Below are 14,618 nucleotides of genomic sequence, written 5' to 3'. Positions count from 1 at the left end.
CAGCTGATTAGGCTGTGAACCAGCCAAAAATAAACTTAGGAGGAGCAGAGGAGATAATGCTGGAGAGCAGTTAAAACCAAACTGTGATTCAGCAAACAAATAAGGTTAGGAGTGGAGGAAAGTATTCCTGGAAACCAGCTAATTAAGCTGCGATCCAGCCAAAAATAAACCTAGGAGGAGTGAAGGAGATATCTTTGAAGAACACTTAAAGCCAAATTGATAGAAGTGGAGGAAAATATTGTTGGGGAATAGCTATATAAATTATGAACCATCTAAACATTAGAATTAGTTGTAATGGAGAAGAAGCTTGTAATTAGCAAAAACAAGTATTTTGGGTATAATAAATTATAGGTGGAAATGTGGAATAAATCTTAAAGTGAATTGATTTTGAAATGTTTTTAAGAGAGGATTAAAATATTTTATGTTGGTCATTAGATGTGATTCAAAAGAAACTTGATTTGATTTGGGTCTTTGAAGTAAGGAAAATATATGAAATACTGATTGTTAAAATGATAAATGAATATTATAAAGAGCTGTTTAGATTTGGAGTTTAAGATTTAGGATAATACATAGTAGAATGTCTAATGCTAGAATAAGATGTTAGACTGAATGATAAAAGTTGGGTTTAGTTTTGTTCTTTTTTTGTTCTTTTCTTTTCTTTAAGAAGTTAATGGATGAAATTTGGAATTTATACTTATTTTATACCGGATCAAACCCTTGCTCTAAAAAGATGTATTTTATGTTTTATGTTTAAAAATAAATTAAAAAATTTTCAAAAAAAAAGAAAAGAAATTTAACATGTCATAAAAATGGATCCAGGAAAATCTATTTTTAAATGTTAGGCATTCTGTGGTTGTGCCCCTAATGAATCCTCAGGACATCAAATATGTCAACAACCCAATTAAATACTTTGGCCACACAACTATGCTATGCTGCCAGATTAGTGATCATAGTCAAAGAACCGGACTGAAATCTGGAGGACTCAAGTTCAGGTCTTCACTTGACTACAGATAGTGACTTTGGGCCACTTACATTTTTTTCAGTCCAATGTATCTACCGGGTTGTAATGTCCAATGTATCTACCAGGTTGTTTCAGTCCAATGTATCTACCGGGGAATAAAATGAGAGAGAGAGACCCCTATGTGTAGCACCTGAGCACTCATACAGAAAAGGTGGATACAAATGCAATAAATACATATGAGGCCCAATTTGTTGTAGTGAGTAAGGTGCTGAATTAGAAACCAGATGGTGAATTCTCAGTCTTGTCCTTCTTTAAGCATGAAAACAAACTGTGTGTCTCTGGGCAAACCCTTCTCACAAGGTGTTAGCTGTGGGGAAAACAGGACATAGTGGCATTACATATGCTGCCTTGAACTGTAAAAAAGGTTGGAGATAAATTTAATAATTAATCAAATAATCCTTAACTTTAGACATGCCAAATCAGCTAAGAACTATGGAATTTGATACCAGTGAAATAAATGACACGAGCAAATACACTTAATATTATCCAGACTACTGTTACAGTTATTATTGGGTTTTAATGTACTACTGAAAAGAGCTTACGTATCACCAGACTCATCTTCTGGGTGAAGGATTACTGCACACTGCGGATTCCAGTTTCCTAGAGAATAACAGCTTCCACATATAGCCAAAACCTCTCCTAGAAAAGAAGTGTTAGAAAATAAATAGTAAACTTTCAAATATTGAGTATTCAGACTAACACAAATAGCAAATAATATACAATGAAACAAAATGATACAACCTGAACTGATATCTGATCTAAATAAGCTTAATGACTGAATTAATTTCAGAGTTATTACATTTTTGTTAACCAAGTTCTTATTTTTGTCATATTTGTTTTATTTTAAACACTGTTTTATAGTTGTTTTTCTCTTCACCATATAATCATTGTGTCCAAAGTAGAATTACTTTAAAACATTATTTTGAATGTCCCATTTACACACAAAATAGCTGTTACCTATCATTTTAAATTATTATTTTGGAAATGCACTTAAGTGTTTTGCACACAAACCAGTTGTTTTCAGTTTAAAACATTATTTCAAATTCAAAGCACTGTCCAGGTTGAAAAAGCTTGTCTGAACTGTGTTCTGCACAGTTTGTACATATCTACTTCACGTCCCATCTTAAATAAATAATAGCAATAACAGCGCACACAGCAGAACAGAAAATTCATAATTTTGTCTGAACTTTGCTGTAAAGATTACACTGAGATATATTACGATTACTGGTATATGTATTGGCATTATATGGATATCGCAGTTGGGGGCACAAAAGAATGGGTTTTTTAATACTATGTACATCAGTATGTATGTGTAACATAGTTACACATCATTAGTTTTGTAAACGTTTAAAGCTCATATGTTCTAGGCTAAAAAAAGTCAGTTGCCTCTAATCTAAGGCATCCACAACTTGCTAGTTGCTAAAGCATTTGTTGTGCAATATTTCTGAATATGCTATCTAATAAAGTTTTGAAAGGGATCAATTATACAATTAGACAACATACAACCCACAAATGAAAAGAACAGAACAGCTCTACACTGCTTTAAAAGAGGGCCAGGCAACTTGAAGTGCCTTTTTTCTGGTGCCCAAAAGTTTACCATTTTCTGAATCATTAAATTTTGCATAGTTTTGTGGTGGTGGGAAACAAAACATTAAGTGTATGAATGTCAAAACTCATACTATCATACTCCCCCAATTAGTTGGGAATGTAATTCCCAGAACTTCCACTTCTACAACTGGGGCATCATACTAGAAAAGCTTTGTTAAAATATTCTTCATGCAATTATGAAAGTGATCGAAAGGGAAATAGCCAGGTGGAGAATGGTAGCAAGTTCAGCTTTCTGAAATATCATGCTGGATTATATCAGGAACTACAATATAGTGGCTTAGTGTATTTATTAACTCCAACTATGTGGTTTGGAAACTGTAGCCTATGAGCTAGATTTACTTATAGATCAGGCGATTTTAGCTAATTCCATAAACCAAAACTAAACAATGACTTGGAACAATGTGCAAACCAAGCCAAGTAGCAATTTAATGCAAAAAAAATCATTTCTCTGTGTGAGATATTAGAAATTATCTTACTTATACTTCCTGACAATAACGCATGCTTTATGAAGCATGCTTTATCAACATTTCTCTCTGCCAATTCTCTACACTCTGGCTTTTAGGGAAGGGGGAGACAGGGAAGAAGAGCCACTAGAGAGTTATAATGCTTCAGCAAATCAGAAGTCACAGAAAAAGCAGCTATTCTTAATCCCATCCAGTTTGCCGAATAAAATAGGATATCGTATGGAGTTTGCTCTTGCAATTCCAGTACCCAAGAGCAGAATATGACATTGTAACAATATACCTATAGCTGAGGTTTCCAATGTGATGCCAGGGAGAACAATGGACCCATTATGATGTTTTTACATTTTAAAAATACTTTTTATTTAGAAGAGAGAGAAAAGGCAGCAAGCTGCAACGTATAATGTTGGGTTCTACCATCATTTATTGCCTAGTCACAAGTTCTACTTTATATTATATCGCAGAAATATTTGTGAAGCACTGTTATGTAAGTGCTTGGGAGAAGGAAGGAAAATATAGGTAGTCCTTGATTTACAATAGCAATCAAGACTAGCATTTCTGGGCTATGCAATGTGATCATAAAGTGCAACAGCATCACTTAGGGATGACAATCTCTGCCATCCTGGTTGCCACCATGAACTGAATCTCAGAATCATTCAGCGGGGAAACTTCCAACTATCTTATCACAACTAAATCAATGGGAAACCTGCAGGAAGTTGCAAAGTCCCAAGCTGCTTGCAAGCAGCACAGCAGGCAGGTCAATGGCTGCTGTAAAGTGAGGAAGGTTTGTGTGAAATTGCAAGAGTGGTTCATTGAAATACTGGGAGGTTGTATGTAAGTGCATAAGTAGCAGAGGAGACACATCAAGGCCCAGGAAGATAGATGGGAGTGCATGAGTGACCGGTGCAATATGAGTGAGGAGGGGCAGTGAAAGGGTATGTGGGTAGGGGAGACTTACCCTAATGACCTTCCCTGCTGGCTTTTCCACCAACTTTCAAGAGAAGACAGCAGAGAAGGCAGTGAATAGTAATCAGGGGATTGCAAGGCCCCATAACTGGTCATAAGTGCAAGCCAGTTGCCAAACACACAGAATCATAATCTTGTGACCGGGAATTCTAGAATGGCCGAAACTCTGAGGACTGATTATAATCATCATTCATTTAGCACTGTCATAACTTCCAATGATTGCTGAATGAACAGTCTTAAGTTAAAAACTACCCGTATGATACCATTTTTGAGAAAAAACATTCAGTTTGGGTAGGGATTAAATTAAGCAATAGAAAAAACTCTTCCCATAGAGTACAAGCAAGAAAAGTAGGTGTAAACTGGTCTGAAGAGTAAATATGGAAATTCAAGTTTTCATATACTTACAAGATATAATTATAGAAATATTTGAGAGGGCATAGTATTTGGAAACAGTATACTAGAACTAAGGAAACTTATCTTGTTCATTCAAAGTAAGTTTTTACATACATACTCATTAAATGCCAAGCATCAAAATGTAACAAATATCTACAAAATGTAACAAATGAAATTTTCCAAAAATCCCATCTACAACTGCCTGGATGTAATTTGTTACATGGAAAATTAACTTTCAATTCTATTGCAAGTCTTCACTAAAAACTGCTTTGTACCTGGTGGAGATACTCCTCTTATTTCAAAGGTAACCTGACAAGGTGCCATCTTCAATTATTTTCGAAGAGTAATCTGTTGAAAAAGAGAGGAAACCATCATGTTGTTATTTCATTTATCTGCACACATTCTTTCAAGAAAGAGCGCCAATTTAAATTACAATACAAGCCAAACTAATAGAAACAGAGGGTAAAAAAGAAGTAGTGAGCAAGTCATGTACTTTGAATTTCAGAGGAAAAAAATGTTATTTAGTGCACATCTAAACAAAGTCAAATGTTAAATTTCTCTGCAAGGGAAGCAGCTCTGCAATCTGCCAGATTGATAGTAGCTATTGGCAAACTAGAGATGAAGGTCTATGAAATCAAATTGAAATATTCATACAGAATTGAGTGATTCTTCAAATGAAGCATATAGTAAGATATTTTTGCAGATTTAAAAGCCAACTATTTTTTGTTAGTGCATAAATTATTTAAGCTATGCCCACCTTTTCCCAATGAAGCGTTTTTCAGAGTTACCTTTACAGCATCCCTATGATCATGTGATCAAAATTCAGATACTTGGCAACTGATTCATATTTATCACCATTGCAGCGCCCCAGGGTCATGTGATCCCTTTTTGCAACCTTCTGACAAGCAAAGTCAATGGGGAAGCCAGATTCACTTAAGAACCAGGTTACTAACTGATCAACTGCAGTGATTCACTTAACAATTGTGACAAGGAATGTCATAAAATGGGGCAAAACTCACTTAACACACACTTATTTACACTCAGAATATGCTGCATATTCAAAGGACTAAGAAGTTGGGTATCCAGTATATGGGATAAGCTCTGACAAACCATTACTTTAAATCACAATAGTATAGTATAGCCTTTATTGTCATTGTACATCATGTATACAACGAAATTGGTTAATCTTAGTAACTGTATAATGTTTATTTTCCTTTACATTATTGCACAGCAGTCTTCAAATATTTCATTCTTTTGGGAAATAGATATATTAACAAACTTGCAATTTATCTAGTTCTATCAGTGTGTGAAATCCACACATAAAAGAAACTATATATCAACATTCAAGTATATTATTTACAGTCAAATCCTAACCCAATATAAAATATTTAATGCAATAGTAACTAAAGTATCTATTACTGCAAAAATTCTTTTTCCTGTGGATATCCACTCGTCTGCATCTGCTTCTTCTCCTCATAGTTTGCTTTAATCTGCAATGCAGAATTCACTGACCTCAAACCTTCAGCTTTGAGCATTGCAGAAAGCCAGAAGAACATGTCATAATATGCATTTCATCTTTGTGGTCTACACAGTAATCAATGACTTTGCATGAAATATAATAAAAGCATGTGAATAACTTGTTAGAAAAACTACTTTTCTGATATGGATAAGAAATTAATAAACTGCTGCTCACCAAATTCACTACTGTGAATTTATAAAGCATCAATGTTATGATTATATGTGATACAATCACCTTATAGGGCTTAGATAAGGAAAACCCAATTGTGAATTATTTGAATTCTATTGACTTAAGTCTCTGTCATGTTTACAACAGAGATAGTCATACATTGATAACAATAAACAACCAGGTACTTAGGATACATTGTCTTTAACAAGAAAAAAAATACAGTACACCATTGGACACCCCCATGAAATCTACAGCAGCAACTACAGGAAGTCCTTGACTTATGACCACCATTGAGCCAAAATTTCCATTGCTAAGCAAGACAGTTAAGTCATAAAATGGAGCATAAATCACTTTTCTTGCCACAGTTAAGTGAATCACTGCAGTTGTTAAGTTAGTAACACAGTTGTTAAGTGAATTTGGCTTCCCCACTGACTTTGCTTGTCAAAAGGTCACAAAAGGTAATCATATGACCCTGGGACACTGCAACCATCATAAATATGTGCCAGTTGCCAAGTGCCTGAATTTTGATCTCCCCAACCACAGGAATGTTGCAACAGTAATAAGTGTGAAAGATGGTCATAAGTCACTTTATTAAGAGCTGGTGTAACTTTGAATGATCACTAAACAAATGGTTGTAAGTCAAGGACTACCTGTATGGCTGCTTGATTTAAGGCTAAGAAAGAGCAGGTTGAATTGAAATTTAAGCAGAAGTAGTTATGTAAAGAAAGTAAAGTATGGTTTATCATAGTTAATCAGGATAACAACAGAGGGCTTCAATGCTAAAGACACTGTCCATTATCTATATACTACTAAATCCCTTGTGTCTGTAATCTTTAAGTGGGCAAAATGTTGAAGCAGAAGGGCAAATCTTTTCAACCAAAGTACCTCAAATGAGCTTACAGAATACTGGGACTCAGGGAATGAAATTTGGGAAAGTTGTGACTGCTTCACTTCTAATGGATTACTGCTTTTTCAGCGCTGCTGCCACTGCACTGTTGCAGTCGTGTGATCCTCATTTTCAATGTTCTCTGACAGCTTCCCAGTGACTCATACAATCACTTGGTTCCTACTCCACCCAGCACTAGTCATTAATTGCCTCTGGGAAAGAAGGGAAGGAGGAAGGAGCACAAAGAAAGGGAGAAGAAGAAAAAGGAAGAAAAGGAAGAAAAGAAGGGGAAGGAAGAGAAATAGTAGTGAAGGTGGGAGATTTTGGATGATCACTGCCAGCTTCCCACAAGAAAATTCAATGGGGAAGCTGACAGCAGGTCAGAAGTTGCTCTTGCTCTGAATTTTTGCCCTCTGGTGGTCATTCTGTTTCTCTGCTTAAGTAAGGAAATCTGTCTGAAATGAGATTTCAGAGGTCACAGGATGTTTACTAGCATGTTAAAGATGACTTCCAACCATTCCAAATTGTTATGGAAAAAAGTGAGCAGACTCAGCTATAATATCAAAGCAGCAATAAGCAGAAAGAACAAGTTCTTCTTTCATTAGTGCTTCTAAAGCAGCTCAAATCATAAAGAATAGACAGAGATTATGGACAGGCTAGTAAAGGGAGTTCCACATACCAGAAAGACTGAAAATAATATATATATATATCTTACATATTTTGGCATGAAGAATGTGTGTATGTGTGTGTATAAAAAGTTTACCGTCAGATGTTCACCATCAGAGATTTGACTTTAAATATTTTATATCAGAATGTTGTTCCCTCAATAGTCCACGTCACCATAACACTTTACACCGAGTACTTAAGAATAGAATAGAATTCTTTATTGGCCAAGTGTGATTGGACACACAAGGAATTTCTTTGGTGTATATGCTCTCATATATATTAAGTTAAGAATATATTGTAAGTTACATTGTCTTATTGAAAAAAAAATGAAATGCCAATTCTTTCCACATGTGGTCTTTTATATTATAAAATAGGGACGGTATCATTAATTGTAAACTGCTTTAGGTTTTGTTGGCAATATGTTTCAATTACATAAAAAAGTAAATACTTGCTACTTACTGGACCAACTAAAAGAATGAGTTCAACTTTAGTCTAGATTTATGTGCAATACTGTATTTTTTTAAAAATCAGGTTACCTACAAGAATTAAATAATATAATTCAGAGAAAGCATGTTTATCTTTAATAAAGAATCTCATTCATCAAAGAATTTCTAAGTAAGTCGATGCTTTCATTTTGAACGCTACTTAAGGCTTAGTATAATCTGATAGTCAAACTAGAAGTGGAAGCTTGTGAGCATTAATACAATTCCATTCTTCCCAGACACCTGTTCCATATCAGTTGCTTCAGTGAAGCAAGATTCTACTTATCAGGACATGCAGCAAAACCTTTAAAATTTAGATCTCATCTTGTCTATATGGATACAACCATGGCAAGTGCAGTAATTTAAAACTTTTATACAGTCATCTTTGACAGATTCTTCCAACTCAATGACAAATGGGATCAAGGAGAAGAGTCTTCTCTACCAGGACCTGCACTCTCTAAAACATCTTGTCTCCTAAGGTAAGGTCTGCCTCTACCTTAAAAAAGCCTTAAAACTTGGCTCTGGTTGGCCTGGGGCCTCAAAGGAGGAATGATTATGCTGAAGGTGATTGACTGAGCATCCGTACCATTGGATTTAATCTTTAATTGTTGTTAATCTTAATCTTGATTTTAATGTTTTTATATTTATGCTCTTATATTGTAAGCCACTCATAGTCACTTGGGAGAGTTAGGAAGCATATAAATTTTCATGAGAATTTGGTATTCTCCATTTGCTCTGCAAAATACAATCCAACCAACTTTCATTGTTTGTTTGTTTTTTCTACAGACAACTACTCAAATCTTAATAGCTGTCCTGAAATCACTATAGCCTAGAATTAAACCAAGGATTTTGTTTGTAGCACCAGCCATTATAAAAGGGCTTTGTCTTTCCTGATTGTAAATGGCTATATTCACCTACCACACATTAAAGACAATTAACTGTATCCTGTATGTATGAAATTGACTAGAATTTAATAAAGATGGTTGGTGGCTAAATAGGTTGCATGGATTAAAACATCTGAACAACCTTGATTGAATAAGCCATCACTCAATCCAATTTAAAAAACCAGATGTTTTATTTTAGATTTTCAGGTGCAAAAAGTATGTAGAAATTTACATGTAGAATATTCATTTTTATTGGAAAATTGTATGTTATGGACAATTAATCCATCTTTGCCTTCTTCTGACATATCAAGGCTACTGTTACATGACATTGAGTTACATACCAAACAACTACATTGTAGCTCGGCATGTTATGCTAACTATACATATATTCATATACTACAGCATATTGCAGAAACCTAGAAAATTAAGTTAGATAAACCACAGTTAAGATAACCATGAGTAAAGCATATTGTGGAAATGCAAGCTATTTTTATTTATTTGCAGCAAATTATTTTGGTATCGAAGTTGACTCAATCAGGGCAAATTTTCATATTGAAACTTGTGGTTCAAATCAGATATTACTTAACTCTCCCCATCTCCCAGATAGGCTGTATTAACATATTAAGATAAAAGTGTGTCTGTCTAATTTGTGGCTTAGTGCACTGTATGGACGGGTGCTATGGTTAGTATATGGCTCAGTGCTTTGTAAATCCAGATTATTTGAATTAATATAGTTTAGTTAACCCTGGATTAATTTGCTGTATAACTATATCAATACATACATAATGGGAAAAAAGGGTATTAGATCAGAGAACCCACACAAGATCAATACATACATGACTATAACATTTTTTTAAATAAGTGTCTATTTCTGTACTGTTTTCTTCTGTGCCGTTCTTAAAACCCTAGAAGCTCTAATATCCTCCTTTACATCTGATCAGAAAAGGGAAAGTCGGCCATCTTTCAATTGAGATTTATACCAGTCCAGAATCTGAATTAAGAGACTCCTACTGATGACAAATATATTTCATTTGCTACATCCCCCTACTGGATTCCCAATTATGGTTAAGCTAAGAAGCAAAAAACTTTAATTGAATAGTTCCCTTCTAGAGTAATACTAGTTTGATTGCTAGAAGGAATCTGGCAAGTGTGTCTAATTGTGAAAAAGGCCAATTGGACAAAAGTAGGATGCTTTTAATATCCCCCCCTCTTCTTGTACCATACAGGTGAAGGAAGTTAGCACCCACCCCTCTCCTAGAAGAATGAAATATTTTAGGAAGTATTAAAAAGGCAGAATATTATGTTTCCCTGGATGAGAAAAGGAGAAACATGTTTTAAAGACAAAGTAGCTCTCTGTAGCTCCCTGCCCACCCACCCCCTTCAGCTCCAGGGTGGTAGGATTAAGACATGGCCCTCAGGACATGACAGGATTAGCTCTCTATCCATCTCACCACATGGCACCTGGGAAGATTACATCACCCAGCAAGGCTCAACCAAGCCTAGGACACAGACAGTCTACAAAGTTAGCTAAGACCCCACCCCCATGGGAGTCTGACAACCAATCAGAATACAAATACAAATACAAATACAAATCAAAGCTCAATAGAGGGTATAAATCTCTCTCTCTCTCTCTCTCTCTCTCTCTCTCACCCATGTGCCTTTTTTGCCCAGGACCTCAAACCATGTGGTCCTGTCCACCATTAAAAACCACCTTTCCAAACAGCCACGTTTCCAGTGTCTTTCTCCCCACTTGGAACTGAACCCAGATGGACATTTCTTCCAACACAGGAATTTCGACAGCAACTCAAAATGACAATATTCAAAAGCCAAATATATCATTTCCCAATCAAGATTCCCTCAACATTTCCATTTTTCAAAATAATGGCAATTGTATGGTATTGTTATCAGAGCAATAGGCACTTAAAAAAAAAAACTTGGCTTTTCCTCCTTGGAATCTGTTATTAATCAAAAGGGGGAGGGGGGGTTAGGCCCAGAGGAATGCTATTAACCTAGTGCAATCATCTGGCCTTTTTCATCTTTTTCTATCAACAGCTGAAGTCACAAAGGAGGATTGCACAGAAACAGCTAGCCTTGAGCTTTCCTCCCCATCTGACAACCTTTTCCCACAATATTTCCCAGAAGAAATATTTTTAAATATCTGAAGCTAAACTTCTTTGAGTTACTGGACTTTTATATTAGTCCACAGCTTGTTCAAAAAATATGAATCCAGAATCAAAGATACAATATCCTCATTTTTAAACAAATCCTCAACCTTTAACTAGTCTAAGTCATCAGTTTTAGGAGCACTGTGTTTTCACAAAGCCAAGAAGTACACTGAGCAAAACCAAAACAAAGTCACATAGTCACACTATCTTCAATTGCTCCAAAGGTTAAAAGACCAATTTAACACTGACCTTCAAGGAGTAGGACTGTGCACAACCTACAAAACAAAATAAACCCCCCAATCAATAACAGTGGCAGAAGTCTCCAAAATATAGTTTTGTTAAACAACAATTAAAATACCATAAAGTAAATCACTTGTGGAAATACCATTTTTTCTGCCCTTCTCTGAACTCCTTGTCTTTGTCCCATTAAACTAGTACTCTCAGAATTCCTTGCCTTTCTCTCAAGTGAACTGAATAGTGAGCTGTAATCTATTAATCAACCTACAAGCTGCCTTGTATGCCAGTCTCAAATTCTACTTGTGCTATTTCCTCCTAAATGTGTTGTTTATTATGATCACCCTGTATATCTTTAGTCTGCATGGATGGTTATTTCATTTTTTTAAATTTCCTGAACACATAAGTCTGCTTAACAGCCTTTAATGGTCAAGTCTCAACAGTCATTAGAGCTGTTGCCCCAGTTCATACAAAGACACGTGCATCACCCCGTCTTACCCTTCATTGTGCACTGCTCTTTAGCCAAGCTGTGTAGTTTACTTTGGTGTAGTAGTCATATAAATTGGCATTGTTTTAGATTTCCTGAAATCGATTTGAATCCAGGATTTGTCATAAGTCTGAATTCTCCAGAACTCTTTGTTTGGGGTCTGAACAGCAAATTAACTAACCATTCTACCATGTCAAGAACATGTTATCAAGAACAGGAAGAGTCACCACATCACCCCTGGCCATCTTGTCTTAAAGCCTGCAAACCTACCTCAGTCAATTGTGCTTTATTCAGTCAAGTGTCACCTTACAAACAAGCGCCCAGGAACCCCGTCAATTGGTGCCAGTGGCTCTTTTAAGTAACCGGTAGATCACGAGTGAAAAACAATGGCGCGGCGGGGGGGGGGAGGGAGAGAAACCCACCCGTCCCCGACCCGGTGATCTCTTCCTCCCAAGTAGTGCAGAACTAGCGGCGCTGTAGCAATTAAGGTCCGGAAGCAAAAAAAAAAACCGCTTTGCTGAGGGAGGAAAGAGCTCCATTATGTACCGTTAACGTTTCGCTGCCGCCGCCGCCGCCTGAAGACCGGGACTAACCTGTGCCGGCCGGGAAAGGCGAGAACTGCGGATGGAAGCCGGTTGGGATGCGGCAAAAGCACCAGTTGGCTCTCGCTTCCTCCCTCGGGCAACCACCTTTCCCCCGCAGGGAGGAGGGCGGCTTTAAACGTCAGCGGCAGTCGCGAGGAGGAAAAAAAGGGGCGCGGCAGCTCAGTTGTTCGGTTGACGCCTCAGCTTCTACCCGGCCTAAACCAGTTACAGCCGCCCGGCTGAAACCGCCGTCGCCGGGCGGCGAGAAAGGAAAACAAGCGGCATCAAGCGGCACGTGAGGCGGGCGGCCAATGGGAGCGCGCGCGTGCGCGGCGGGCGTGGGGGGAGGGAATTTGTGTGTTTGTATGTGCGTGGAAAGGCGGTGGGAGGGGCGGAGCGAGCAAGGGGAACGACAGGAAGGGCGACACCCTTCTTAGGAAAACGCGCGCGGGCGGTCTCGGGAAAGCGGGGTTGGGGGTGGGGCCTATCAAGGCCGCGTGGCTGAATAAGCAAAGATGAGAATGCGAGCTGCCCGAGCCTGTTCTTATTGTGGCGCCTACTATTGCTGGGCTAGTTGACGTTTATTATTAGACCATTTATAATAACACACAAGTATGCAAAACGACCTATAATAAACTCTTTGGTTGCTTGCAGTTTATTTTCTAAGGAACTAAGAAGTAATCGCCACCCTCTCCCCCACGGCAGGTCATTTTAAAATGTATTCCTAGTTGACTTGTGATTGGTACTACCGTTTCCACCAAAATAAGACATCCCCTGATAATAAGCCAAATCGTGCATGGCAATTCAGCCAAGCGCTTATTTCATGGTTCAAAAAAATATAAGACAGCGTCTTATTTTGGGGGGAACATGTTAGACGTGCTTTCGAATAGCACTTAAGTCATTGAGTGCATTTTATTTCTAGCATCTTTCCCCCGACTTGGAACTGGACTGGATTTTTCTTCCCACAATGACAACACAATGATGTGTCCGTACCTGAGGCACATTGAGGCGAAACATCAATGTTTTGGAGATCGAAGCTGCAATTAACAAAATAACACAGCTGGAAGGGCCCTTGGACTGGAGGTCTTCTAATCCAGGGGTTCCCAACTCTTGGTCCGTGGACCGGCACCGGGCCGCAGCATGCCAGCAACCAGGCCATACAAACCACTGAAGCCCCATCCATGGGATGCAGGCAGCATGCAAAACCATGACCCCTCCAGTCCATGGAAAAACCTGGTTGGGGCCCACTGTTCTAATCCAACCCTCTGCTCAACCCTCAGGAAGCCCTATACCTGTGATGGCGAACCTATGGCCAGAGGTGGCACGCAGAGCCCTCTGTGGGGGCACACGCTGTTGCCAGCTGCTCTTCTGCGCTCTGTCGCACGCATGTGCACTGGCCAGCTGCTCTTTTCCGGGTTCTGGCATGCACATGCTGGCGCACATGCGCCTGCCGGAATCCAGAAGAGAGCAGCTGACCGGTGCGCATGTGCTGCTGGAACCCAGAAGAGCAGCTCGCCAGCTGCTCTCTTCCAGATTCCAGCACTCTGCCGCGTTCGTGCATTCCAATTTCGGCAGACACTGCCAAAAAGGTTAACCATCACTGCCCTATACCTTTTCAGACAAATGGTTGTCCAATCACAAAATCATTTAATGGTATCAGTACACATGGAAAAACTCATTTTTAGGCATTCCCTTCTTGCCAAAATCGATTTACATAGCTTAGTATTGTATCATCTTCTTCAGATCAGTCTTTTTAAGGGAAAAACTGAAGCACGCTCAGTTTCAGTTCCTTAAAACAACCGTGAAATTTGTAGATGTCAAGACTACGCTTGGATTGTACAGAAGCAAACAAAACAATTAGAATCAATTTTATTGCTTTATTTATTTATTGAATTTATATTGCCGCCTATGCGCCCATGGCAACTAAGGCGGCTTGCAGAATAAAAGACCACATTTAAAATAATAAAAAGAATCAATTAATATAGTACAATATAACAAAATATCAGTTTTTGATACCATCAACCACAGTATCCTTCTGAACCGGTTTCTTGAATTGGGAGTGGTTCACTATGGTTTGCAGCTCTTGGTGGAGGA

General features: G+C 38.0%; 2 protein-coding genes across 8 annotated transcripts in view; one reads left to right on the top strand and one right to left on the bottom strand.

The window, feature by feature from the left end:
• The window catches only part of GPCPD1 (glycerophosphocholine phosphodiesterase 1), an 83,861-nt gene that overhangs the window by 49,177 nt on the left and 20,066 nt on the right, over positions 1 to 14,618 (bottom strand). For 2 of the 7 annotated variants that reach the window (XM_087882329.1, XM_034432320.3), the window contains exons 1-3: positions 12,534 to 12,935; positions 4,725 to 4,797; positions 1,564 to 1,660 (exon numbers count right to left, since the gene is read on the bottom strand). In XM_087882329.1, the coding sequence (XP_087738455.1) occupies positions 1,564 to 1,660; positions 4,725 to 4,773 (146 nt within the window). In that variant the 5' untranslated portion in view covers positions 4,774 to 4,797; positions 12,534 to 12,935. Of the gene's footprint in view, positions 1 to 1,563; positions 1,661 to 4,724; positions 4,798 to 11,468; positions 11,495 to 12,210; positions 12,936 to 14,618 lie in introns of those variants that run through there. The other 5 variants (XM_034432319.3, XM_034432321.3, XM_060689322.2 and 2 more) reach the window with 5 other exon arrangements.
• Positions 8,548 to 14,618, top strand: part of SHLD1 (shieldin complex subunit 1) — an 82,439-nt gene continuing 76,368 nt past the window's right edge. The window contains exon 1 of the mRNA XM_087882330.1: positions 8,548 to 8,649. The gene's annotated coding sequence lies outside the window, so the exon portion shown is untranslated. The remainder of the gene's footprint in view (positions 8,650 to 14,618) is intronic.

Source organism: Pantherophis guttatus, chromosome 1 (genome assembly GCF_059756535.1).
Source record: "Pantherophis guttatus breed Tessera chromosome 1, ASM5975653v1, whole genome shotgun sequence".
NCBI classification, from domain to species: Eukaryota; Metazoa; Chordata; class Lepidosauria; order Squamata; family Colubridae; genus Pantherophis; species Pantherophis guttatus.
The sequence above is the reverse complement of the archived record's forward strand: the minus strand, read 5'-3'. Positions and strand labels throughout refer to the sequence as shown.